Here is a 27,681-nt window from a genome sequence, read left to right on the forward strand (position 1 = left end):
GGACCAGTTTACTAGCAAATATTTCCACCCTAAGTATATTTATAACTATGTTTTCATACCAAATAAGACATTTACCGTAAGTTGGTCTAATGTCGACATCTGTCTTCTAATTTCGACATCCTTCTTTAGAGATAGGAAAATTAGCAAGGTCGGAATCGCTGATTGAAACTAATTTTCTTTGTGAAGCGATCAGAGAGGAAATAAACATTTCTCCATCAAAATTCCCACCTTCCCATCATTCCTATCTTCAAAGTAGGGTCGACATTAGACCAACTTACGGTAATATTTATATGAATTTACAACATTCATAGATCTAATATAATTAAGAGAAACCAAGTTTTTCTCAAAGAAAATGTTAAAAAATTCAGTCCTGAAATTACACACAGCTGTTTAAATCATGTTTTAAAAAATTGGCCTGAGTGTGGCCCGTTCGTGGCCTGAACACGGCCCGAATTCTTGGGCCAGCTCGGGCCATACTCGGGCTTTACGTGAACTCCAATAAAAGTTTTGGCCCGAGAATTCCCGGGCCATGTAGAGGGTCGTCTTCATGGTACTCTGGCAAAAATTTTCATAATTTCACTTTCCAGGGGTGTCTACTCCTAATTTTAGACCAGACCCCCGCGCTCGATAGGATCGATCATCGGAGCGGCTCGATGACGGATCGATATGTGATCGATGGATTACTTATCGATCCGGATAGGAGATCGATGGAAGATTCAGCCATTAAAAAGTCTTGAGTATCGATCCTTCGTTGATCCATTATCGAGCTAGTATTTCAATCGAGTATATCGATTCGTCATCAATCGTTAATCGATTCGTCATCAATAGACCTTTTTTCAAAGAGGACGTCCTGTTGAATAATTATGTAGTCCAGCCATAAAAACAATGATAGAGCCATGCATAATTACTGTATCATGCATATTGTAATAATTATGCGTGGTTTTATCATTGTTTTTCTGCTGGACTACATAATTATTCAACAGGGTGCGTTGTTACTAAAAGAGGTAACGAGTGGTAACGAGTGGTAACGAGTGGTAACGAGTGGTAACGATGTGGTAACGAGTGGTAACGAGGTGGTAACGAGGTGGTAACGAGGTGGTAACGAGTGGTAACGATGTGGTAACGAGGTAACGAGTGGTAACCAGTTGAAAACGGTGGCCCTAAGTCTCCAAATTTGAATTTCTCGATTCTGGTGTTTTTGCAACAGATGCTGATAGCTCTTGAGGTTCTGCAGCAGGACCTGGCAGATCTGGTGAATGTGCAGTAGGAATTGGAGATTTGGGGGAATGTTATGGTGGAGTTGATGGATCTGGTGAATGTGATGGTAAAGTTGGTTGTTTGGGTGAATGAAATGGTGGAATTGATGGTTCTCGTGAATGTGAATCAAAGATTGATGGTTCTGGAGGTTCTGCATCAGGAGTTGGTGATTCTGGTGAATGTGCATCAGGAATTGGTGGTTCTGGTGAATGTTATGGTGGAGTTGATGATTCTGGTGAATATAATGCTGGCGTTGATGGATCTGATGAATCCAATCGTGGAGTTGGTGATTTTGGTGAATATGCATCAGGAGTTGATGCTTCTGGTTAATGTACAGCAGGAGTTAGTGGTTCAGGTGAATGTACAGCAGGAGTTGATGCTTCTGGTGAATGTGCAGCAGGAGTTGGTGGTTCTGGTGAATGTGCAGCAGGAGTTGGTGGTTCTGGTGAATGTGCAGCAGGAGTTGTTGATTCTGGTGAATGTGCAGCAGGAGTTGTTGATTCTGGTGAATGTGCAGCAGGATTTGGTGGTTCTGGTGAATATGCATCAGGAGTTGGTGGTTTTGGTGAATGTGCAGCAGGAGTTGGTGGTTCTGGTGAATGTGCAGCAGGAGTTGTTGATTCTGGTGAATGTGCAGCAGGAGTTAGTCATTCTGGTGAATGTGCAACAGGAGTTGGTGGTTCTGGTGAATGTGCAGCAGGAGTTGGTGGTTCTGGCGAATGTGCAACAGGAGTTGGTGATTCTGGTGAATGTACAGCAGGAGTTGGTGATTCTGGTGAATGTACAGCAGAAGTTGGTGGTTCTGGTGAATGTGCAGCAGGAGTTGTTGATTCTGGTGAATATGCATCAGGAGTTGGTGGTTCTGGTGAATATGCATCAGAAGTTGGTGGTTCTGGTGAATATAAATCAGGAGTTGGTGGTTCTGGTGAATGTGCAGCAGGATTGTTGATTCTGGTCAATGTACAGCAGGAGTTGATGCTTCTGGTGAATGTGCAGCAGGAGTTGGTGGTTCTGGTGAATGTGCAGCATGAGTTGGTGGTTCTGGTGAATGTGCAGCAGGAGTTGTTGATTCTGGTGAATGTGCAGCAGGATTTGGTGGTTCTGGTGAATATGCATCAGAAGTTGGTGATGGTAAAGTTGGTTATTATGGTGAATGCAATGGTGGAGTTGATGGTTTTGGTGAATGTGCATCAGGAGTTGATGCTTGTGGTGAATGCGATTGTAGAGTTGGTTGTTTTGGTGAATGCAATGGTGTAGTTGATGGTTCTGGTGAATGCAATGGTGGAGTTTATTGTTTTGGTGAATTTGCATCAGGCTTTGATGCTTCTGGTGGATGTGATTTTGGTGCATGCACTGGTGGAGTTGATGGTTTTGGTAAATGCAATGGTGGAGTTGATAGTTTTGGTGAATATGTAGCAGGAGTTGTTAATTCTGGTGAAGATCCATCAGGAAATGATGGTTCTGGTGAACGTGGTAGTGGAGTTAATGGATCTGGTGAATTTGATGGTGGCATTGATGGTTCTGGTGAATTTGATGGTGGCATTGATGGTTCTGGTTAATGTGCTGCAGGATTTGATGGTTATGGTGAATGTGATGGTTAAGTTGATGGTTCTGGTGAATTTGATAGAGGCATTGATGATTGTGGTGAATGTGCTGTAGGAGTTGATAGTTTTGGTGAATTTGCAGCAGGAGTTGATATACTGATAAATTGTTATTGAGATGTTATTCATGGATGTAATAACAACACGTTCATTAACTAGCAAAAAATTTCAGATTTACCATAACTGTATTTTCATTACATCCATGAATGACAATTCAATAAAAATTTATCAAAATATTAACTCCTGCTGCAAATTCAGCAGAATTATCAACTCCTACAACCATTCATCAAAATCTTCAATGCCACCATCAAATTCACCAGTACCATCAATGCCAAGATCAAATTCACCAGAACCGTCAAATCCTGCAGCACATTAACCAGAACAATCAACTCCTGATGACCATTCACCAGAACAGCCAACTCCTACTGCACATTCACAAGAATCACCAACTCCTGCTGCACATTCACCAGAACCACCAACTCCTGCTGCACATTCACCAGAATCGACAACTCCTGCTGCACATTCACCAGAACCACCAACTCCTGCTGCACCTTCACCAAAACCACCAACTCCTGATGCATATTCACCAGAACCACCAAATCCTGCTGCACATTCACCAGAATCAACAACTCCTGCTGCACATTCACCAGAACCACCAACTCCTGCTGCACATTCACCAGAATCACCAACTCCTGCTGTACATTCACCAGAATCACCAACTCCTGCTGTACATTCACTACAACCACCATCTCCACAATTGCTTTCACCAGAATTGCCAACTCCCGCTGTACATTCGCCAGAATCAACAACTCCTGCTGCACATTCACCAGAATCAACAAATCCTGCTGCACATTCACCAGAACCACCAATTCCTGCTGCACATTCACCAAAACCACCAACTCCTGATGCATATTCACCAGAACCACCAAATCCTGCTGCACATTCACCAGAAGCATCAACTCCACCATTGCGTTCACCAGAACCACCAACTCCTGCTGCACATTCACCAGAATCACCAACTCCTGCTGTACATTCACTAGAACCACCAACTCCGCCATTGCTTTCACCAGAATTACCAACTCCCGCTACACATTCGCCAGAATCAACAACTCCTGCTCCACATATACCAGAATCAACAATTTCTGCTGCACATTCACCAGAACCACCAATTTCTGCTGCACATTCACCAGAACCACCAACTCCTGCTGCACATTCACCAAAACCACCAACTCCTGCTGCACATTCACCAGAATCAACAACTCCTGCTGCACATTCACCAGAACCACCAACTCCTGCTGCACATTCACCAGAACCACCAACTCCTGCTGCACATTCACCAGAAGCATCAACTCCTGCTGTACATTCACCAGAATCAACAATCCTGCTGCACATTCACCAGAACCACCAACTCCTGATTTATATTCACCAGAACCACCAACTTCTGATGCATATTCACCAGAACCACCAACTCCTGATGCATATTCACCAGAATCAACAACTCCTGATGCAGAACCTCCAGAACCATGAATCTTTGATTCACATTCACCAGAACCATCAATTCCACCATTTCACTCACCCAAACAACCAACTTTACCATCACATTCACCAGATCCATCAACTCCACCATAACATTCCCCCATATCTCCAATTCCTACTGCACATTCACCAGATCTGCCAGGTCCTGCTGCAGAACCTCAAGAGCTATCAGCATCTGTTGCAAAAACACCAGAATCGAGAAATTCAAATTTGGAGACTTAGGGCCACCGTTTTCAACTGGTTACCACTCGTTACCTCGTTACCACATCGTTACCACTCGTTACCACCTCGTTACCACATCGTTACCACTCGTTACCACGTCGTTACCACTCGTTACCACTCGTTACCACTCGTTACCTCTTTTAGTAACAACGAACAGGGTGACCTCTTTGAAAAAAGGTCTATCGTTAATCGATTTAATTGATTTGTCATCGATCGTTAATCGATTCGTCATCGATTATAAATCGATTATGCGATAAGATCGATAAAAGATCGATGATAGATCGATGATAGATCGATAACTAATCATAAGCTTAAAAAAATCTTGAGTATCGATCCTCTATCGATCTCCTATCCGGATCGATAAGTAATCCATCGATCACATATCGATCCGTCATCGAGCCGTTCCGATGATCGATCCTATCGAGCGCGGGGGTCTGGTTTAGAGGATAATTTGTTATCCAAAATTTCCAGGGGGGTTAGTCACTCTGAAACGACTATGTAAGTTCAAAAGTTTAAAAAAGAGTTGAACAATTTCAGGTTTTTTGTCAAATTTTTGCCTTTGTTTTAGCAAAGTATTCCCCTGAGGTAGGTATATCATTAAAATCCATTGTTTCATTTGTCGATTTTAACATGGCCACAACGATGCTAGCATGGCTTTCAGAAAGTTTCTACAAAAGTGTGAATAAACGTGTCGTGTTTCATTCATGCTTTGAAATACGATGATAAAATGTAAAACTAATGTAAAAAGCAACTCTTTAACAATATAGTAACTACTCCAGTCGTGACTTTTATTCGCTGATTCTTTAAAATGATCATTAAACAATGAAACAGATGGTAAACGAGAATAACTGACCAAACAATGTGAGGCCAAACTCATTCCTGATTCCCTGACTTTGTCGTTTGTCCTTGCCCAGTTTCCAGGCCAGTCGTGGTCGTCGCGTCAAAAACTTTTTACCGCCAAATTCTGCTTCCCGCGCTTACGTTTGTTTATAAAGATCAAAGTCATCGCCTCAAACCACTCAGTATCTGACGCCCTTTGTTGACATACACGTACACGCCCTTTTTTAGTGATGGAATTTCCCGCCCTGGTGGTGAGAGATTACTCTTCCCAAAGCTCTTACCATGTTAAGTTTGAAGTCCCAAAGGGGTTGGAGTGGACTTCAACGCAATATCTCAAGCTAGAAAAAGTGAAGCCTGAAGATTTACAGAAATTTGGGATCTAGTTTTTTAAGGCTTTGAAATCAATAGCTCTTACATTTTCACGACGCTTTACCTTCTTGTTGATACGCACCCATCATCAACACAATTAATATCGCGGTGATGGGTCATGACTGTTGCAGGAAACTTAAAGCCCTAACACACATATGCCGCCATGGTCTTCAATTTATTGGCATGGCAGTTTATCATCACTCACGCACTCATCATTTATTAACTAGAATGATTGATTTTCGCACCAACGACGAATACACTTGTTAGAATGTTACTTGGCTGTCACTTGAATAAAAAGTTTTTTCATATCATATATGCGCATAACTCGAAACTTTTGGTCTGAATGAAGAATTTATCAATATATTCAACTTCAAGTTTAAATTGTGTTTTCGTGAATTTTAAAAGTAATTTGCCGGAGTGCGTAAATTATGGGAAATACTGACTGTTTTACGGTTTACTATTTCTTCTGATTTCTCCTTTGATACCTTTTTTATTGGTTTTACTTGTTTGACGTCCTTTATCGATCCTTTTTGCGCCGGCCCTTATTGGTGTTATTTTTCTCGTCACTGGCGTAATAAGGGCCGACGTAAAAGGGGCACGAGTAAAAAAGGTCCATAAGGCGTAACTTCGAATCTTTTTCCCGATTAACAATCTTAAACAGTAATTTGTTATTGAAACTTAATTTTGCCATTGGTCAAGTGTGGATTTCAAGACGACAATTTCTTATTTTGTTCTTTAAAAATTGCGTTGTTATAATATGTATTTATAAAGGAAAACAAAAAAAAAGAAAACAAAAACATGAAAAAATATCTTGGATACATATTATACTTAAGATGGTACAAACTAAAAATAATAATTTATAGTTATTTTTTCGAAGGACCCTAAAACAAGAAAATGTTATGATTATTTGCAGAAAGTTGGTAAAGAATTAAAATATCAGGTGGTCACAGGCCAGGAAACTCATAAACCAATTTTCTAAATAAAACTAACAGATTTTCACAAGCATGGTTCGAAAATTTGGGATAATCAACACAATATACAAAAAATAATGAAAATTCAATACCATATGTCGGAAATTAAAATAATAAGGTACAACAAAAGGTTGCTTGAAAGTTCTCTGAATGTTGTTAGATAGAGTCTTGGCTCTTGTGAATGAATTCAGAGAAAATGTTTGAGGGTATTTTCCTCACTTTCCTTACAAGTTTAATTGGTACACCTGGGTACAAGTTACGTTACATCAACAAAAAGGTTAAGTACAAAAATATCTAAAAAGAATGAAAAAACTAAAATTCATTTTAAAAAAAAATCTACATTTTCAGCGTCCACCAGTTAAAGAACCGTATTTTAGCTGTTTCTTCAATGATTGAGAATGCTTCTCACATTTTGCATGTATTGTCATTGTATATAGTTCTCTAATTATTTATTTCGTAATCCTTTCTTATGGGCGAGACAGTAGCAACACCCTTTAAGAAATAAACCTACTAGCCAGCCAGCCAACCAACCAACGAAAGGCCCCAGAATTGATCATATTCAGACGTTGCAGATCGAAAACGGCTGAAATATTTTAAATGCTGCAACCATACCAAAATCATCTCTGTTATGGTGAGAAAGCATTCAGAGGTTTCACAACTCTACTTTTCCAAAACATACGTCGATTGACAACGTCTGAGCATGGTCAAATCACGTGGCCTGTTGATATGGTTAAACTCTTTTTCTTTTCACCACAAGAAACTCTCGATCATATGTTCTTTCTATAAGAATTCTATTATAACCCCGGTTTGGAGGACCAATCTTTGCCTTCACCACCACCGATGGTATTCCAGCCACCAGTCAATTTATAAAACATCTCCACGTCGAGAGCTGCATTCACGTCCTTTCTCATGGACAAGAAAATATAGCCACCAATGTATTCATGGACTAAACGAATGTCTCCACCAAGGAGTGAGAAAATGATGGTCTCTCCTTCGCAGGTCACAATCATTTCGCGGGTTTCCCAATTGACGTTCCAGTTTTTCATGGTGCTGTATCTCCATTGTTTGATCACTGTGCGGCTGTTGAGATCGAAACGAACGATTCCCTTGGTGCCGATGCCAATGATTTCCTGAGGAGAAATGAAAAAGGGTTTAGCGATTTGTGAAATTTCTCAAGAAATATAACTTTAACTACTTTAGTGACTGAAATTGCATTTCATGACAGACAACAATGACTGTTCTGTATTGAAAAAATATATACCTCGTTACACGAATCAAGTATTTAACGCGGGAATACGAGTGTGACAATTTATTAACGCTATTAAAGCAGGGTTTTAGAAAATTACTTCGGCTCAAATTGGAATTAACACGAGGGTAACCAATTTGCGTTTATAACTTGGGTATAATTTCTTTAATTGGACAACGACAATAAAAATATCAGTTTTAGTGAAAAAGTTAATTAAAAATTACTTGTTTCTTCTTCGAGTCTCTGAATTTGCAGTTGAACTTGGAAACACCGTAATCGGGTAAAGCCTGCCATTGCCGGATGAAATTCATCTTGGCCTCAATGACACCAAGTTTAGTGAATGCGGTGTGTGATTCTAGGATACGTGCAGCAATCTAAAAAGTGTGGGAAAACATATACGCTGTATATTTTATGGAATTCACTTTGGACAACAGTAAAAGTTTTAAGAAGTATAACAAAGAAAATACATCAAAACAATCAAATTTGTTTGAATAAAGGTTCCCGGTTCGAATTGTTAACAGATAATTTTTTTAAGGTGATTAAAAATCAACCATTGCTCAAAATGACAAGAACAGAAAGGGTTCACTCTTAAACTATATTGAGCACAATCAAACATCTGCTTAAGAAATCATTATCACATGCTAGGTTATCACACATACCTGTTTACTTTTGTATTTGCTCAGTACTCTTTGGGGAACAAAGTCCTCTGGATGCATACCACCCTATGATGTGTGAAAAGAGGTGAAGTTAATAAAGGGAAATTAAAAAAAACGCCAGTAAGACAAGATCTCAAGGTTTCTTTCTTTATGAAAAAAAATTCTTAATTATGTAATAGCTAACGTTGATGATTACTATACTTCATGACAGAAACATTCATAGAGTGAGAATGGAATTTTCATTTTGGTAAAAATAAAACTCACATGTGCTCCAGCATCATAATCCCCATCATCTTTGCTGGAGTCTTTCACATCGTTTTGCATGTTCAAGAAAGTGCGAACACCAGACATCTCCATTTCGTATGTTGGATCTGCCATTGTTTTCCCCTTGGACGCAAGTCGGCAAGCTGCCATCCATTTTACGTACTGTTGAGGTGAGCTACATCCCATTTCCATTTCGTACATATCAGGTCCGGGTATGGTGAGTTTAATGTTGTATTTATCTTTGTTAATATTAACTTCAGGAGTAACTTCACAGCCTAAATAAAAAGATTGAAGGTAGAGAAAGAACATGCTAAGCAGTGTTATGCTCTCAGACTTAGCTCTTATAGTCTATAAAAGAAGACCTTAGTTTGGAAGCCGTTCTTTCTTAGATTTTGGTAACAACTTGCCTAATACTGATTACAAACCAATTCCAAGTTGAGTTTTGGGAAAAGTAAAAAAAAAATAAACTAAACCACTACCAGACAGACAAGACAAAATAGACATCAAATAAGTTTCTGGTGGGCCCAGTTAAGAAATAGGAATTGGGAATGAAAATACTTTTAATGCAATTTCTATGGAATTCTTTTAGTTTCCTTTTTGATCTTTTTGGTTTTTCGATTTAAAAAAATGACTGCATTTCAATATAAAAGACACTTCAAAAAATCAATGATTTTTTAAAAAATCAAAAAACTGTGGAAAACTTACCTTTAAGATTGAACTTTTGTACTGGTGGACCTTGAGCATCAGCCATGGTTTTGTAGTAAGCTATATGAGTGTCTTTGAATTGGAAATAATAATTTGTTTTGCTAGTGCCAAACGTCTTTTTCCTGAAAAGAAAATTGTTACTTTCAAATGATATTGCTACTATAATTGAGCATTACATTTTTTGAGCACATTATTTTATAGAAGAATAATTTTTCGCGCGAAATAAGATTTATAAAATAAAGATAAATAAGACTTTATAGTTTTGTGCATAGTAAGTAGCCTGAAGTAGCCAATAAAAAAGCATTTCTAAATATGGTATGGTGATTCCAACTTACTTTATTATACTCAAGTTATCGAACATCTCTGGTATGTGGCTCATTGTCTAAAATTGAAGATGTAAAAGTTATAAAAACAACATTTTATAACAATAAAGTCTGCAACTTTTCGATTAAAATACGTTGATCTTATCAAAAGGTCTTTCAAGAAAAATTTCTCGGAAGATTATCTCCCTTGCAACTTTTGGTTTTGAAGTCAGCATTATGTTGCGTTGAAAAAAAAACAGGAATTTGGGTTGGGAAGAAAGATTAAGTAATCTTACTTATATATACTTACACTGCAAGAATAGTTGAGATGTATTAAGGATACTTACAGGCCTGGTGTGAGTTGTAGGAATATCAGATGGTTGTTGGCTGCTTCCTTCTAGAGTCATCTTAAAGAAGATAATCGAATTCTCATTTATTATAGTCATCCTCAAACTTAACATACAGAACATATTTCAACAAGGCAGGGAAGCGTCTGCTGGTAGCACAATTATTGTGATTTCAAGAGAGACGGGGTTCAGTTAACTGATTGGCGTTAAAAATCGTCTGTCCTGTTTCTAACCTGTACCACACGCCTAATCTAATAACATCAGAAGTTATGAAGTACCTGTAATTCACTCAAAGCAGAATCAATATCATCGACTTCATCTGATCCAGAATTCCCTTGTGGATTTTGTGATGCAACTTTCACTTGGAACTGAAGTGCTGCAAAAGTGATTGATTCTTCTTCTGTGCAATCAATTTCTTCAGTGAGGATTTGTAATTTGGCTTGTGAATACAATTGGTTTATTCTAACTTCGTCAATCTAATGAAAAAAGACGGTTGGGTAAAAGTATGACAAAGTTAATCACATAAAAGGTCAGACCCATATATAAACTCAGATATACGAGCAAACAAACACAACTCTTTTTAGCTATACCTGGTGCATCATGCCTGGTTAGCCTTAAGTGTTGGTTAAGGCCGGAGCAAACCGATCTAACATTTCATCCAACATGCCTTTTTTCATGAATTCAAATTTTTGAAAAAAAATGAAAATTCAAAATAAGAAGAAAAAAATTGTGTTGGACGGTGTTGGATGAAGTTTGATCGCCATCATACATTTCATCCAACATTTGCGGCGAGATTAAAGAAGCTCTCTCATCGAATTGTGTAATTTTTCGTGTTGGATTGGTTTGATGGTACTTTTTTCTTTATTTTTTGAATTTTCACTTTTTTTCCAAGTCATGTTGGATGAAATGTTGGACTGGTTTGCCCTGGCCTATATTTCTAAAGAGTAGTACAATAGCTGAATTTTAATTTCTGTAAAAAAACTAATTGTGAAAAAAAATACCTTGGGATTGAGGTCGAAAATGTTGAAATATTTATATCTTATGTATAATGTGTCGTATTCTTTGATTCCCTGAAATTTAGAGACAAAGGAAACGTTGAAAAATCAGGATTGCTCAAACAGAGCAAGGAAAGTAAACATAAATAAATATAATGGTTATTTGAAAAACTGAAAGAAATATCTGAATGGGTTTATGTTATTAATTTAAATAAACTCTACTTAGAATTAAAATAGCCAGTAATCCAACAGATTATAGATAAGACTCTAAAATGACAACATTAAAGTATTCAATAAAAAAAATTATCAGACAATTTTGACTCAAAGAAAAATATGACATTAAGACTATGAGAGTTTGAACTAATTTGAATTTTTCCTATGAATTTCAGAAAAATTCTGAAAATTTGTAGAAAAACTCTCTAATCATTCATAACTCAGAAATTACCTGTTGCATTAAAGATTCTGAGGAAGAAAGCCATCCACAATTGAAACTTGCTCGTTCCAATACAGATTTTCCAAGGCCAATAAGCTCTAGTTGATCTTGTGTAGGCGCATTAGGACTGTGTGCAAGCATGGGTGACATTGCGGTGGAATATGGATTTAAAGTATCATTAGGATTGTAAGAATTATTTAGTCTATTGCTAGCTGGAGAACTTGGAGTTCTTGGCTCTTGACTTGTAGATCGTCCAAGAGTGCCATTCCCAAAGCTGCCTTGTGAGCTTGCATCATCTGATCCAGTGTTAGAGCCTGTACCTTTTTTACCCTTTTTTCGTTTCTTGGCCGTCCCAGTTTCGTATGGTCTCATAAATGATAGCTCCTCTGAATGTCTCACACCAAGTTCATTGCAAAGTTCTGAAACTGTGTGCAAAACATCGACAGCAAAATTTACTTTCATATCAAAGACCTGGAGATCAGGCATCAACAGTCTGACACTCTTGTGTTGAGGTGTAAAAAGTAATTGAGTGTCATTAATAATTCCATAAGATGCCAGTGACAATCTTGCCTTAGTTAGCCATATTTTTTTCTCTGGCCACCACAACGCATGGTCTGAGTAATCAGCAGTCACATCTAAAATGAAATTTACAAGACTTAAAAAAAATTAAAAATTGATACATATCAAAAGATGGAAAGACCAAATATTATCTGTTAACGACTCTGCTCTTGGGAAGCTTTAATAAATTTCAATGCACTGTCATGTTTGAAAAGCCATGATTGTGTTGAGGGGCCAGATGCCTGTTCCTAACTGGTCAATCCTCAGCATTTAACTTCCCAAACAAAATACAGATGATCAACTCAAATTGCCCTCCCAGATCAATTTATTTTGATCAAATCTTGGATTTACTTTTTGGGCATGATACTGCATGTTACGATAAATGTTGCTGAAAATGTCATTATTGGGCTACAAAGTAAACTTTTAATTTTTAAACCAATTTCATCACCATTTTTAGTTGTGAATGAGGAATTCTGTAGGCGAGCACTAATAAAAGAACGTACAAATCCCCAATCCGAAACAATTTTGAAAAAACAGATTGTTGGGCTCAAATAATATATAAAAAGAATTCTTTTTGTTCAATTTTGAGCTGTATTATTTTTTCTACAAAGTAGTTATTTCATTAGATACAGATAAAAAAACAGGTGTAAAACATTTTCCCTCATTTTCATTCCAGAAACACAGTTTGTTTACCACTGTTTACCGCCTTTTCAGAGATGAAATTCGGCTGTTCCCATTTTACAGGAAGATGTTGTTTTTTTTAGAAGAAAATCTTGGTATTTTGTAAACACTGAAGAGATGTGGGAGAAAATTCTGCATGTTTGTTTTTTATCTCATAAATTCTGCCTTTTAGACAGCCAACTTTCTACCCTGCCTATTCTATTTGTAAGAGTAGGCAAATAGTGGCAGTTTAAACCTTTGAAAGTTTGAAAGAAGTCATTGCATTGGCCTATTTCTATTTGGTTGAGTCGCAGGAGGCTTTGAGGCTTATTTTTGCAACTATAGACGCTTTCAATTAGCTCCCTGAAAGCACCTTGAACTGACTACTGTCAACTGCTCTAACTTGGGAGTATCTGACAAAACATGGGACGGCAATTTGGCCATGGTGGTGATTTCACCGAACCTCCAAAGTCATTTGATTTGAGTTAATGAACAGCGTATTAAAAAATACAATATTTCTCTTTCGCACCGAGTAGGCTTTTAAATGGAAATATTAAAAAAATCCGTAGTGGAACACACCAGAGTGTCTGTGCACTCTAAGAGGAACGAAGAAGTAGGATTGATAAACTTGGTGGAGTTATCAAAACAAATTTGTTGTCAAAGAGATTTAACAGTAAGTGAAAATACAGACCAGATATCAACTAAAATCAGTGCCATAACATATTGGCACTTTTGGCTAATCATTTGGCCAGTTAATTTATCATTTTATGAAAATTGAAGTTCAAGCAAGAATGTCAATTTAGGGCCTTCAACTTGATTTCATTGATTATTTCAATCTGGGAGGGATTTATTGGTTTCTACATTCTAGGCTATATTTCAAGCCCTACTGGACCATTTTTGAACTTTTGGAGTCTTAAGTCTATAGCGCTGTATAGCGTTATAACTCAGGGTTAAAACTCTACCCTTCGAAACTACTTTAGAGCACTTGCAAATGTGGTTTCAAAACTTCCTGGCGGATTTCCCTTTTGTGCCAAGTATTCCGTCATCGATTGTAGTCAGATGTTTCAACCAATCCTCCCAAGCTAGAGCAGTTGACGGTACCCAATTCCCCTCACATTAGCATGGGTTGACCTGGGCAAAGGGTCGACCCTGTCAACGCACTGGACAGTCTGGTGTGTTTGTCCAGTGCCAAAAAAAAGTACCGGAAACCTTTTGTTCGGAGTTAGTTCCGGTACTAACTTTTTTTAACTTCTGGACACGGAACAAAGTTTCCTTCAAAATAATGTATACCAGGCGCACCAGACTCAAGTCCGGTGTTGAGATTGTCCGGTGTTGAGATTGTCAGGTGTTAAAAAATCAGGTGTTAAGAAATCAGGTGTTCGTAAAGTCTGAGGTGGTCATCGAAAAAATGCTCTGTTCGCGTCGCAACCAGTCATGACCTCCTTTCACTTTATTGATACTACGCAAACGGCAGTGTGTGCTAAATTTTTTTGGTTTCGCTTTTTGATTTCAAGCAAAGGTCTTAGCAACAAGGGGCGCGTACGTAGCAACGGGGCTGGGTAGAAAAATCTAAACATAGAATTCAAAAAAAATACCGATCATCGTATAGAGCACGAAAAAATACCTCCTCTCTATGTTTAGATTGTTCTACCTTGGATTATAACTGAATATATCTTCAAATAACCTTTGTCCGCTATCAGCCCACGCGGTAATCTTTGTTCGCTTCAATTCTTAGATAATGAATAAGAGAGATGCGCTTAGCTAAGCCATGCTCGCGGGCGATAAATTTATATTTTATTGGTATTTATCCAATGAAAAAGATGTTGACAAAATATGCACGGCACTGACAAAATATGCACGGCGCTGATTATGACATCATTAAATATGTCAATACAATGTTGATTTAAAGCCTGTTAAAGAAAATAATTTGTAAATAGTCTTGTGGATAAAAAACGTACGGAATGAAACCCGACAGAAGGTTTTCAACCAGATTTATTCAGATAAAGCTATAAGAGGTTCATTACTTTGTGGATTTCAAAACCTACATAGGCAAAAACGAAAGTTGTTGGGAAGGAAAGAGTTTGGTTGTGTTGATCAGGTATGTTTTTATTCTATCCGAACTAATGTTATAAAAGACCAAGGAGGGCCTGACTGGTCGCAACGGGTGTTAAAAATGCATGCGGGCGGGAGGACGCCAGTAATTCAGGGGCGGGTGGTGACGCGAGCAAAACAATTTTTTGATGGCCGTCAGAGCAAATTGAGAAAAAAAGCTATACTTTAAAAGAACACAGATTTTTTTCCGCATCTCCGCACCAGAAAATCAGCGGAAAATATGATGCGGGCGGTTGACGTGAACAGAACAATTTTTCTATGACCGCCTGGTGCGTTGACAGCCGGTCATGTTCTATGTTCTAATATTATTTATGAAAAAAACTGTTAATCCCCGAAAAGACACATTTAAAACATCAAACAAACTAATAGAACTTTACCAGAATTTCTTGCTTCATTTTAACGGAACACCTAGCTATCATTCCAAAAAGGTTAGATTGATATGAAAAACAGTGGAGGTAAAAATAAAAACTTTATACCTAATTTCTCAACGATTTCCAGCATGACAAAGCCAACATGGCTTTCGAGATTGACTTCAATACTTTTTTGAGTGTTAAGGTCAGTCACATGAACATTCAAGGTGAACGATCGAGTGCTACTCAAAGAAGCGAGGGTTGCCATCTTTGTTGAAATTCTAGAAAAAAATCATCAAACACCCCCAAAACAAGACCACGTCTGCTTCTTTATGTATGCGAGCTTCCTTTGGTTTCACTTATATATTCAGCTATAAAAATAAATGAAAACCACATCATGAAATATCTAAGCATTACCAGTCAAAATTATACAGAAAAAAACTTGAAATCTTTATCAAAAATTTTAAAGACATATAAAAAATTTTAAGCTGAGACGCCGCCTCACTTCTCAAATCAAAGATGGACAGCAGATTCGAATCAATGACGAGTGTGTTGATAGTAAACGAATAATTAATATTCCAAAACATGAAAATATTTCCGAGTGATAACAACTTTTTGCATAATTAGATATAGTCCAATCATAACTCTTCCGAGGAATGAATGAACGACGGCTCTTCTAATTAATTTAATCGCTGCATTGTTAAATTGACAAGAAATCCTAATTTGGTAAAAAACGAGAAACAACTCCTCATTATTTAAAAGCGCATTGTTTAGCGCCGACTTCGGTAAAAGTTTTCTAAAAATAGGTTCTAGCTTAGTTTAGCAATTGTACTTTTCCTTTAACACACGTCACGAATCGATGGTTCGGGTGATTTATCTGGTACTTCAACATCTGGAAGATTTACATTGCGGAATTTTGCGAGACCACGTCAAGAATTTTGCAGCGGGAGGTCTGGTAACCCAGCCCTAGTTTTCGGTACCCTGAGTATCAGAGGTCAAGTTTTCAAAGAGAAAATATTAACTCGACTTTATTCGCGCTGTGATACTCACGGTACGTTTTCGGGGATTGGCGGGTCCAACCGAAATATTTATAGGTTTACGGACAAGGGCTGTTGAACCCGACTGAGGATGCGGCACATCAAAGGCCGACTATCATTCCTCTCCGATGGTATATTGGCCCGCTCCTTTAGAGCTTTAGCGTGGGCGGCCGCCAATACGCCATCGGAATATCAGATAAACCACACCTCAAACTTATCTAATGAAACCATCACACTTTTTTAGCATTTATCATTTTCATTCGGTCCTGCCTTCTATTTTGCCAGCTTCTCTCATTTCTTTTTTTTTCAAAACTATCTTTTTTACATAATTTTCTTCAGATTCAGTTGATATTTATTTTTTCTTCTTTTTTGAGATACTTATTTCCTATTTTCCAAACCATTCACATTCAAACTTTAAATTTTATATGCATATGGAATTCAAATTCTAAATCCTGGCCTTTGAAATCAATAGACTATACCTTTAAATTATTAAAAGATGTCGTCCTATTCAAAGACCAGAGATAAGTTGTATGTATTTTATAAATTCAACAATTGATAACTGATTTTCTTCTATTGCCCAAAATAATAACCATTAATTACTTGAAAAACAAAAAGAATCTTTGAAGATGGATATCACACAAGATGGCTCCATATTCATATATTGCTCGAGATAAAATGCACACAGTATATTATTACGAAGGTGCATAAGTGGAAAGTCAAATCAAAAATTTAGATTATGTTAAAAATCTAGCTGGGGAAATTTATTTCCATCGGAAAATCAAAGGTTTTCTTGGTAAGATAAAGACCGAGCAAGATCGATGAAAATATTTTTAATCTTTTTGTAAACTACTATACGTTTGCAGATATCTATGCGAAAAAAGGACAGGCTTTTATTTAGGTTCCCTTACCCTTAGTTTTTACGTGACTCAGAACGAAAGAGACATTAGTACCGTATAACTTAAATTGGTTCGTAAATTAATCTAGCAACGATATTTGTAACGACTCTTGAGTGTTACTTGACAATATCAAAAAAGTGTTAGCAATATAGAAAAATAAAAAGAATGTTGTCCAGACAGAAACCATGGCAACAGTGTAATAGCATCAAACAGTTGTCTTATGATGCTATACTATGTACTGTTCATTGCGTTTCCTATTTCCTGGCTGTGTGGTAAATGCATATCAATATCTCTATTGAAAAGACGTGTTTTATATAAACATCATAGAAACACTAAATGAGGCCCCCAGCGGTATGACGATCACGCAAATTCAGCAAAAAATTTGGATAATCACGCATACCTTTGTAAAGTCCTTAACAAAACACGTATCACGGTTCAAAAATCTTTCAAATCACGATCACGTTATTTTGACCTCATAAAATGCAATCATGAAAAAAAAATTCCAAATCACGTATAATCACGCTAGAAAAAAGTCCCTATCACGTCATCACGAAAACCGCTCGGGGGCCTTCTAAAGCAAATCAACAGGGTTAATAAGCTCCTATCTTTCTTAATTCATTTAGAATTTTTTTTCAAATTATTTTTTTGATTTGAGATTTAAGTTTTAATCAAGTTAACCAATGTTGCAAATCATTAACTAAGTCGAAGAAAAGAAAATCTTTAACTTTCCTAAGAAAGATACTGTCAGTCTGAATAATGGAAAATCAAGTAAATTTGTGATAGCGATAAATACTGCAGGAGTGAAAGAAATTGAGAAAAATAGTATCACCATTACGATAAACTAAAACGATGATGGATGAACTAAACGCATAATAGATAGACCATCGTAACAAGTAAATAAAGGTGTGTCTTCTGAATGATCTTTTGAAAAATGACATAGAAACACTTTTGTCATATTTACAACACAACAGCTAGCAAAAAATGGCTTATAATTGAATTTTACTAACGCTACATAAAATGACGTTATAAAACCATTAATTAAGGTCAACGAGGTTTTTGTGTTATTATATAGGCATAATTTCTTTATAAAATATGATGTTAAAGGTCGTTACTAAGCGAGCTTTTTTTAAAGTTTGAAACATTTTTGAGATGCCTTCTTTATAATCTTCTTGAAGCGAGAACGTGCTTTGTGCAATAATGTGTTATAAACTTAAAATGAGGGTGATAACTTGACAGTACAGTGCGCTCTCACTAATTCAAGCTTCTATCATTCGAATCTTTCTATAATTCGTAATAATTTCCATTCCCCGTCAAGGAAACCTTCGTAAAATGCTTTCGATAATTCAAACCTCTCTGTAGCTCGAACAAATTCGATTCCGTTAGAGTTCGAATTAGCGAGAGTCAACTGTATTATAAAAAGATCGTTTTTATGAATGAATGAATGAATTAAAGAACGAACGAACGAACGAACGAACGAACAAACGAACGAACGAACGAACGAACGAACGAACGAACGAAACGAACGAACAACGAACGAACGAACGAACGAACGAACGAACGAACGAACGAACGAACGAACGAACGAACGAACGAACGAACGAACGAACGAACGAACGAACGAACGGAAAGAGAGTTATGGAAATGAACAACAACAAAAATGAGTGCTTTTAGCTAATGTTATTTACAAAAAAATCATTTGTTTATAAAATCTATAAATCTATAAAATATATGACACCTTTATGATATTGTGAATATTAAAAAACTATACTAAATATTACGATAACCCTGTATAAAACCCAAATATTTTGATTGAAGAAAAACATCGACAGGTAAGATAGATATTCTATGCAAAGACGAAGAGAATCGTCATTCTTCAACATTAGAACACCCAATTTTCGCAGACCCGGTATGATTTCAGCCAGTTGGGGTAAAAGAACGAACTGAAACTCGATAGGGATTGATATATTACCCATCTTTTTATAGCTGGGGATTTTAACTCCATTGTTTTTAAGTCAGAAAATTCGGTGAAAATTGAAAAAGTAGAACAAATATTTTGCAGTGAAGATTTGCTTATTTGATTAATTGCAACTGGGGGGGGGGGCAAAAAAAAGAATATAATTTTATACTTGGGACGATATTTTGGCAGATTTTTGCCAGTGGGAGGGGCCACACCGGGTCTTCGAGAATGAGGTGGTTTAGGTAAATCAAACTTGTCTAGTGTAGGACTACCAATTTCTGCTGCCCTTCCTTGAGAACTGAACATGAGTGCAAACTGAACTTATTGTTTTAAGGACTTTCATCCTACCATCACAGTTAACATATCAAGAAATTCCAGCCAAACATCGATGGTCAATATTAATCAGCTCCAAGCTCTATTTCTTCATTTTTTGTAAAAGTTTTTCATGATTAGCAATGATTTCTTCGACAACAGAATCGTCAGCCAGAGTACTGATATCTCCGACATCCTCGGGCTTGTTAGCGGCAACACAACGTAATATACGTCGCATAATTTTCCCCGACCGTGTCTTTGGAAGACCTGGTGCAATCTGAAAAAAATTAATATAAAGTATAATTTCATAAATTCCCTTCACGAGCCTTCTATTCTAAAATAGTCTAAGAACATACCGTAAGTTGGTCTAATATCGACATCCCTGATCTATTTCCGACACCCTTCTTAGAGAAAGGCTTCAAAGGAAGGTCAGAATCACTGATTGAAATAAGATTTTTTCCTCTCTGACCGCTAATTAGCGATCAGCGATTCCAACCTTCCTATAATTCCGAGCTCTAAAGAATTAGATGTTGGATTTCGACATCTTACCAACTTACGGTAGAGCACGAGAACTTTATCGCAAGAAAATATGCGGTGAAAATGCAGCTAATACTTACTCATCTATATATTAATAGTGGTAGTCTGTATGTGTGTTTGTCTGTGTTTTCTACTTTCGTTTTCTAACGCAATGTTTTGTTCTTTTAAAAGATGACTTTTGCTTCTTCCTCCACAAATGTGTTAAATCAGATTCGCGCCGTTTTATAAAGATTTTGAGTTGTTCGATAAGTTTGTTTTGATTGATAGATTATAATATCTGCCCAGACGTGCCCGAGCCCGCCTCTTATGTTTTTTTCTTTTTTTCTCTCTATTATTTTGTTTTATGTTTTCGAATGTAATTAACGACCTTATTAATTTCGCTTAGCGAAAGTATTACGATAGGCTTCCGTGTATGTATGTGGCGAGACATTTTTTGGGGCACAAATTATGGCGTGGGCGTTTGGCTGCGGGCGTACTACGGCAAATATTCTAAAGCTGGACTCACTCACAAAGATAAAAAGTGATAAAAAACAGGGCTTTTCTTACTAAATAAAATACGCTAGTTCTATTCTAATGTATTAAGAACTTTCCCAGGCTTTGGTAAATTACTTCTTACATTGACACTGTTAAAATAAAAAGATCAATTATTGAAAAACGACAAATATCAAACCTGTATCATTTCGGGGACGGCGAAAGAGCCAATAGAACTTTTGACCATTGCTTGTAACTCTTTCTTGATATCTTCTTCAGATTCAGAGATCCCTTCTTTTAACGTCACGTATGCGTACACACCTGAAATCGAATTTTTATAATGATGTTTTTCGACTGGAGTTCGAGTAGTTTATAATCCGTGTAATACAATAATATGGTTGTTATAAGATAATACCATAATACCTGGAACCGTCTAGTGAATACTAAAATCTGTCCCTTTTATTAATTCATGATATGCACCCACTGACCTTTATATAACCCTGGACCAAGCAATATCTGCCATCTTTGATTGGAGTTTTTTTAGAATTGGTACCCATGGAGAAGCCATTGCAATGCTAAAAATTAACGTCTAACGCCGCTACATCATCAAAAAAATTTGAGGAAAAGTAGACCTAGCGCTCTCGATGCATTTACACCGCTATCGAGTAGTGCCGACATTAGGGTACCAATTTTCAAAAAACTCCGATCAAAGATTTTGCTTGGCTGGGATTGAAAAGCTTTGTCCAGGGTATATAAAGGTCAGTGTATGCACCACTGGAGAGTCTTTTGAGAACTTTTAAAATTTTCCACCAATACGTCACTTAATAAACAATAGAAAAAGTGACGTATTGGGTGAAAAAACACAGAAAAGTTGCATAATTTCGTCATTGCAGTGGTGCATATCATGAATTAGTTCTGTTATGAATGATGGCTGAACTAGTCGTCTAGAATTCTAGACTATGTTTTTTTTTAACAAAAGAAAAGACTTAACGTTTTACAACTACAGAAAAAAAGAAATTCAAATAACGTTAAAATATTACCTTTCAACTACTAGTTCCCAAAGAGTTAAGAAAACAGGGGTGTAACAAGGGAACACCCATCTATGTGAAGATATTTTTCTGTTTCGAGAACTTTATACAAGTTTTTAATCTCAACTAGTCTTCATTGGCTTCACACTAAGCAAAAAAGGTTTGATAGAAAATGCGATCGCTAAGAAAACTATCGTTTACCTTGTCCTTTGATTTCATGAGGATATCCAACGACTGCTGTTTCTGCCACCGCATCATGGTTGTCCTAAACGAACAGTTAACCAATGAAAAAGTAGGAGAATGATAGTATAGAAGGGCTTGTCATGGAAAACAAAGCACGGGAAAAGCATCTTTCAAAAAAAATTCAGCTAATCGTCGGTTCCTTTTGGTATTATAATGGATTTTAGGCAATCATAAGAAGCAACCTCACATGATTTTATCTGACCAGTAATCAGAGACGCTTTCCTAAAATTAAATCCATTCTTCTGTCTGAAAAACTATCGAGCAAACAGAGCAAACATTCGAGTGAAACATAAATTACCATGACGTCTTCAACTTCAGCTGTTCCCAGTCGAACACCTTTGACATTGATGACGTCATCAACACGACCAGTAATGTGGTAGTGGCCCTCTGCATCACGACGTGCTCCGTCCCCGGTGAAGTAATAACCTGGAAAAAAGTAACTTGACATTTTCATTCGAACTCGATCTTACTGATGGCTTGTGTTTAGACAATGAAATCTAGGAAATTTTAGATTGATTAACTACTTGTCATTTGAGGTCTCAAGGATGCGAGTTTATATGGTAAAGAATTCCTTCAACGTATCTTCTGATCAACTGAAACTTCTACAAACGAAGAATTGACAGAGATTGGTCATGCTACAGTAGCCTCGTCTTAAGACCAAAAGATTTTAGCGATCTCTCACCTTATAACGCGAATCGCACTTCATTACTGGGTCTAAAAATCATCTTTAGAAACCAATGTTTATTGAATATGAGGATAGAAATTAAGTGTACCTGGATATGGTCTATAGTAGACGTCTAGAAATCGTTCTTGATCTCCATGGATGGTTCTGGCCATCCCTGGCAATGATGATCCCAAACATAACAATCCACTCACATCATTACCATGCAGCTCTTTACCCTATAATAAGAAGAGTAAGAATAAATAGAAGGTGTCAATTTTCCATACGAATACTGCTGTAGAGCCAGTCTGGAAAGAAGGGAAATGTTACGTCGGAGCTGCGCCAACTTAACTGGGAAAAGTTGAAGGCAGCAGATCTCAAACCTCGAATCTACGCCGGAGATATCTGGTGCACAAGCTGCAATTTCCAGACTTGCTGTAGAGTAGGAGAAAAGAAAACAAAAAATAAGGCAAAAATCTTCTTAGATAGAAAAACGACGAAAGCCTTTACACTGAGCAAATTGCAAAATATTACATTCTCTAGTCTCTGTATTTGTTATTTGGCAACATGTAATTGACGGGAATTTTTAATGTGGAGAAAAGAGTTTGCAGAAAATATTCAGATGAGATACCTCTTCATCCAGAAGGATAGGTTTGACACCAAAGAAAGGGAACATTGGACATGCTGGTTTAGGCGGAACAACATCTTGTTCTGGTACTGGGGATATCACTATACCTCCAGTTTCTAGAAAAGGGATTGACAATGCACAGTTATTGATACTATGAAACATAATGTGAAATAATCTCAAAGGGACATCTTTATAAGAACACCAGAGGATGAAAAATCAAGCAAATCGTAAGAATACCTTAAGAATATTTCTAGGGCGTGAGATTTTTCGAAAACAAAAAGATAGGGTTACATATAGGGTTAAACTTTGTGAAATCACTGTAAAAATGACTACTCCGAAAAAAAAAATCTGTGCTAAATATTTTTTCAGTAGAATATCATAGAATATGACAAGAATATCTCTACCTTAGTTTGGAAAAATCTATAAGAATATTTCATCCTCAGCTAAGAAAACAGTATTCTTATAAAAAAGCATGTACTTGTTACTTGCGTTTGAGCACTTGTTACTTACTGGTTGTTTTTTAATAATTCTATTTACCTTTTGTTCCTCATTTTAATAAAAACATCCCTTATTTTACTATTTTTTTTGGCTACCTTAAAGAATTTACCCAAAATCTGCCAAATTAAGTGTTCCTGGTAAAATTTATTTTTGCAGTTATCCGCTAAATCAAATTCCTGCCAAAATTTGTTCCCCTAATAAAGAAGTATTTAGTCACTGAAGTAACTATTAATACTATTAGTTACGTGCAAATATAAAGCTCTGGTTTTTATTGTTACTATTATAAGCGTTCAAAAAAGATACCTGTTTGCCACCAAGTGTCAGAAATGGGGCATTTCTTTTGTCCAACAATATCATAATACCAATGCCATGCTTCTTCATTTATTGGCTCACCAACTGAAAAAGAATAAGAAAAAAATTTTTCATAGAAGTGCAATATACTCAAAAATGTCAAAAGCCGCCTAAGGTCCACACATACCATTACCAAGCAATTTATTTTTACCTATATATTTGCCTCCCCTCGGAAATGCATTTTTGGAGCATTAAAGATTTATGTTTTATCGTCCAAAAAATGCATAATGAAAAATTTAAAATTATCGTGATATACTTTGCTAAAGTTAGAAATCGCACCTGTTCCCAACACTTTCAATGTATCTCTATCATATTTCTCCACAAATTCATTTCCAAATTTCAATAACAAGCGAATTGCAGTAGGTGCACCATAGAACTGGTTGACTTTTAGCCTCTCTACCATCTCCCAATAGCGCCCAGGATCTGGATAAGTAGGAACACTTTCGAATAAGACAGATGTTGCACCATTTGCTAAAGGACCATAAACAACATATGAATGTCCCGTAATCCAACCAATGTCAGCTACGCATGCGTATATATCACCAACTTCATACTTGAATACATACTGAAAAGTAAATAAGATGAAAATCAGAAACTGAACTTTTAGAGCATGATAGTCTTCTTTTTAGCTGCATTTTAAATTTTGCAACTTTTCTGAGGAACTTTTCATAACTAATCTTGACATGTTGTAATGCAGAAATGTTCACAAGGGGGAGGGTTTATTACCGAGAGTTCAAACAATCTCAAATTGATCTAGGAACATCTAACAGTGGAAATGTCTCTCCCTTACTTATCCTCTTAAGCAAAAATATGATTCATTCTTCAAAAGTCTGTCAGAAGAACCAAAATTGGGAAAAGATTTCAATTTCATTTTGAAAAGAAAGTTACAAATTACTTTATGGGTCATCATGGCGTAAAGCAAATATCCAGCTTGTGAATGTTGAACACCTTTGGGTTTTCCGGTACTTCCTGATGTGTACAATATAAAAAGTGGATCTTCACTGTCCATTGGTTCTGGTACACACTCAACACTTTCACTTGACATTTCCTATGATTGTAAGAATAAAGATAAAGCAAGTGGTGATTTATGTTGAGCAGAATGCAGAAATTGGACTAAGGACTTATTATGAATTTACGTTACCCATACAACGGTGGAAGATGGGGTTGGTTATATGGGCCTTTATTCAGCAATGGCTACCCCATATTTTCAGATTATACGCCTTGTAGTATACACAGTGTGACATATTACAAGCCTGGGTAAAAGAGCTGTAATGATTTGTAACTGATAAAAATTTGAAGTTTGAAAATGTGATTGATTTAGGTGTTTTTTCAGTCATCAACGCTGTTACCTCTTCTAGATAAAAGTCTCTTCCATGTTGCATGTGCACATCAGCTCCAGTTCGTTGGTACACTAACACATTGTCCACAGAACAATTCTCCAAAGCTTTATCTACTGTATTCTTTAAAGAGATTCTCTTTGATCCACGCAAACCTTCGTCTGCAGTGATCACAATTTTGGAGCCACCTGAAAATAAATTAAAAAACGTAACAAAGTTGAAAGGAGAGAAGAACTTGGATAAGTTATTTACCACATAATAGTGCCAACACAATATAGCGCACTAACCTCAAGTTAGTAGCGAGTCACTAAACTGAGGACTGAAGCGAGATTCAAACTCACAAATTCCACATTGCTAGCACACTTAGCTATTCAGTCCATGCTGGAAACAGTGTCAGGGTTTGGGGTCAATCACTCCAGCAAATGGTAGAGGTTGGCTATTAAATTGAGGTTGGCTATTGCCATGTTGTCACTATATTGTTAAGTCTTAAGACAAGATAATACCTATTCAAACATTTTAAAGCCACCAATAAATGGATTACTTACCATCATTTATTCGAGCAGAAAGAGCTTCAGCACTAAATCCAGCAAATACAACACTAAAAAATGTATATAAAAATTAATTTCAAAGAAGGAAAGGAAGAAAAAATCCCCAAAATAGTATCTAATATGTAATAATGCACCAACCTTTGCTATACAATGAAACCACAAAAAAAGCTGTTTAAAAAAATGATTTTGAAATTTTTAAAGCTATTGAATATGGGTAAAATAATGAATTAATGTATGTATATTATATGTACTAACCTATGAATAGCACCAATTCTAGTACATGCTAACATACAAGCAACTGCGATAGGTGATACAGGCATGTAAATACACACAGTATCTCCCTTCTGGACACCTTTTCGTTTCAAAACATTTGCTACTTGACAAGTTTTCTCAAGAAGCTCTCTAAAATAAAAGATTTTTTAGAAAAGCTATTTTTGTCAAGTAGTGACAGTGCAAATGTTTTAAATTTCTAAGCCATTCAACAGAATTAATCATAGAGGAACAAAAGTGTATTTAGAGTGCACTCTTTTTCGCTACCATGTGGAATTTCCAATTAAGATTGGTTTCCACTTACTTTCTCACTTCAACAGGAAAGAATGGAATAGACTTTAGGTCATTTGACATTACTAACTCATTCTTCAGGTTACACCTATAGCTTTAAAAGGTGCTTGAGAAATTGAAAACATTTCAGGGTAGCTTAGTTCTTAGGAGGGGTTTGTTATTATGGGTGTGGCTGCTGAAATAATTTTTCATAATCCTGGAATGGAAACAAACAATATTCTGGTTCCTGTAAAACTATACTGTAGATGCCCATTGTAAAAGATGACATAATATCATAAATTATGACGATAATCAATTATATCAAGATTCAGCAATTTTCACATTTTTACGCTAAAAATCATACTTGTAAGATACTTTCACATGCGTATTGGGTTCATCTTTTTCCCAAATCAGTGCAGTTGCATCAGGATCTCTAGCAACATGTCTGTCCAGGCAATTTTCTGTAAAAAACCAAGGTTTTATATAAAGTTATATCACAAACAAGTATTTTTCAGTGAGAAAATTATTCTTTCAAACTCAAACAGAAACAGAAGATGACAATTTGTATAAAAAACTTCCACTACTGCTACATCAACTTAATTTGAGAAAGTATGAAAACTGATATAATGTAGGATGGCTAAACTTGTTCATTCCCGTGAAAAGTTTCCTACTGGCCACTCTATAGCAGGAAAGACAAACAAGAAGAAGCTTCAACTTGGTAGGTGATCTGTCCCAAGACTGTTGTGTATTGTCTACACATCTTTAGCTGATATGCCTGGAAAAAAAAGCAAAAAGATCCCCAAAATGCACCACAAGTATAAATACAGCATACCTGACACATTAATCTTTCCATTTAAAAACCATTCATGTTTCCCAGTATTCATGTCACTGTTAGAAACTTGTTCAAAATCCTTGATCCAGTTTAATTTACTACGTGCATGTTCTCCCCAGAATGTTTCAGGATCAGACAAACTCTGCTCATACATCTTTTTAATTTGGTCAGCTCCCAAAACAGATGGACCATAATGTTGTAGAGCTGCAGCGATTGATAAACATCGTGATTTAGTTTGATACCATGTGTTATTTTTGACAGCATGTTGCAGATTATTTTTCATCAAATCTCTTGAAATTCTAATTAACATTGACATTTTTCGTATCTATTTCTTATTTAAAAAATATTGGTAAAAATTTGAAAAGAAATTTTAGGTGCACC

At 36.5% G+C, this 27,681-nt stretch overlaps 4 protein-coding genes across 4 annotated transcripts; 1 reads left to right on the plus strand and 3 right to left on the minus strand.

Annotated features, from left to right (window-relative positions):
- The first annotated feature begins 1,586 nt into the window (after positions 1-1,586).
- Positions 1,587-2,816, plus strand: LOC136799186 (eggshell protein-like). Its single transcript, XM_067055872.1, has 3 exons — positions 1,587-1,599; positions 1,928-2,038; positions 2,314-2,816. The coding sequence occupies exons 1-3, from the start codon at positions 1,587-1,589 to the stop codon at positions 2,814-2,816; spliced, it is 627 nt and encodes a 208-aa protein (XP_066911973.1).
- A 315-nt stretch (positions 2,817-3,131) lies between these two features.
- LOC136799187 (uncharacterized PPE family protein PPE12-like) lies at positions 3,132-4,498 on the minus strand. The gene is made up of 4 exons (XM_067055873.1): positions 4,435-4,498; positions 3,866-4,060; positions 3,536-3,700; positions 3,132-3,220 (listed from the first exon to the last, which is right to left on the minus strand). The coding sequence occupies exons 1-4, from the start codon at positions 4,496-4,498 to the stop codon at positions 3,132-3,134; spliced, it is 513 nt and encodes a 170-aa protein (XP_066911974.1).
- Positions 4,499-6,503: 2,005 nt separating this feature from the next.
- On the minus strand, positions 6,504-15,797 carry LOC136799207 (fermitin family homolog 2-like). Its single transcript, XM_067055892.1, has 11 exons — positions 15,551-15,797; positions 11,757-12,379; positions 11,318-11,386; positions 10,595-10,792; positions 10,317-10,376; positions 10,003-10,049; positions 9,668-9,789; positions 8,963-9,237; positions 8,702-8,764; positions 8,267-8,416; positions 6,504-7,926 (listed from the first exon to the last, which is right to left on the minus strand). The coding sequence occupies exons 1-11, from the start codon at positions 15,690-15,692 to the stop codon at positions 7,591-7,593; spliced, it is 2,085 nt and encodes a 694-aa protein (XP_066911993.1). The 5' UTR covers positions 15,693-15,797; the 3' UTR covers positions 6,504-7,590.
- A 3,222-nt stretch (positions 15,798-19,019) lies between these two features.
- LOC136799208 (acetyl-coenzyme A synthetase-like) lies at positions 19,020-27,656 on the minus strand. Its single transcript, XM_067055893.1, has 14 exons — positions 27,301-27,656; positions 26,833-26,929; positions 26,184-26,330; positions 25,926-25,978; positions 25,393-25,568; positions 24,939-25,091; positions 24,323-24,608; positions 23,996-24,088; positions 23,198-23,310; positions 22,679-22,805; positions 22,204-22,331; positions 21,864-21,927; positions 20,834-20,955; positions 19,020-19,903 (listed from the first exon to the last, which is right to left on the minus strand). Exons 1-14 carry the CDS (start codon positions 27,614-27,616, stop codon positions 19,730-19,732), a joined length of 2,049 nt encoding a protein of 682 aa, XP_066911994.1. The 5' UTR covers positions 27,617-27,656; the 3' UTR covers positions 19,020-19,729.
- Between the last annotated feature and the right edge of the window lie 25 nt (positions 27,657-27,681).

Source organism: Clytia hemisphaerica, unplaced genomic scaffold (assembly GCF_902728285.1).
Source record: "Clytia hemisphaerica strain Z4C2 unplaced genomic scaffold, Clytia hemisphaerica genome assembly, whole genome shotgun sequence".
Classification (NCBI taxonomy): Eukaryota; Metazoa; Cnidaria; class Hydrozoa; order Leptothecata; family Clytiidae; genus Clytia; species Clytia hemisphaerica.

Coding starts and splice junctions, on each gene's coding strand:
- LOC136799187 (XM_067055873.1), bottom strand. CDS start 4,498: ATGGGGGAATGTTATGGTGGAGTTGATGGATCTGGTGAATGTGATGGT. Junction 3,701..3,865: donor AGCAGGAGTTGGTGATTCTG/GTGAATGTGCAG, acceptor AATGTGCAGCAG/GATTTGTTGATTCTGGTGAA. Junction 3,221..3,535: donor AGCAGGAGTTGGTGATTCTG/GTGAATGTGCAG, acceptor AATGTGCTGCAG/GATTTGACGGTTCTGGTGAA.
- LOC136799207 (XM_067055892.1), bottom strand. CDS start 15,692: ATGGCAACCCTCGCTTCTTTGAGTAGCACTCGATCGTTCACCTTGAAT. Junction 9,790..10,002: donor GATAACTTGAGTATAATAAA/GTAAGTTGGAAT, acceptor TTTTCTTTTCAG/GAAAAAGACGTTTGGCACTA. Junction 8,417..8,701: donor GCAAATACAAAAGTAAACAG/GTATGTGTGATA, acceptor CACACTTTTTAG/ATTGCTGCACGTATCCTAGA.
- LOC136799208 (XM_067055893.1), bottom strand. CDS start 27,616: ATGTCAATGTTAATTAGAATTTCAAGAGATTTGATGAAAAATAATCTG. Junction 24,089..24,322: donor ATTGAAAGTGTTGGGAACAG/GTGCGATTTCTA, acceptor ATTCTTTTTCAG/TTGGTGAGCCAATAAATGAA. Junction 20,956..21,863: donor TCATGAAATCAAAGGACAAG/GTAAACGATAGT, acceptor ATTCGATTTCAG/GTGTGTACGCATACGTGACG.
- LOC136799186 (XM_067055872.1), top strand. Junction 2,039..2,313: donor AGTTGGTGATTCTGGTGAAT/GTACAGCAGAAG, acceptor GTGAATGTGCAG/CAGGAGTTGTTGATTCTGGT.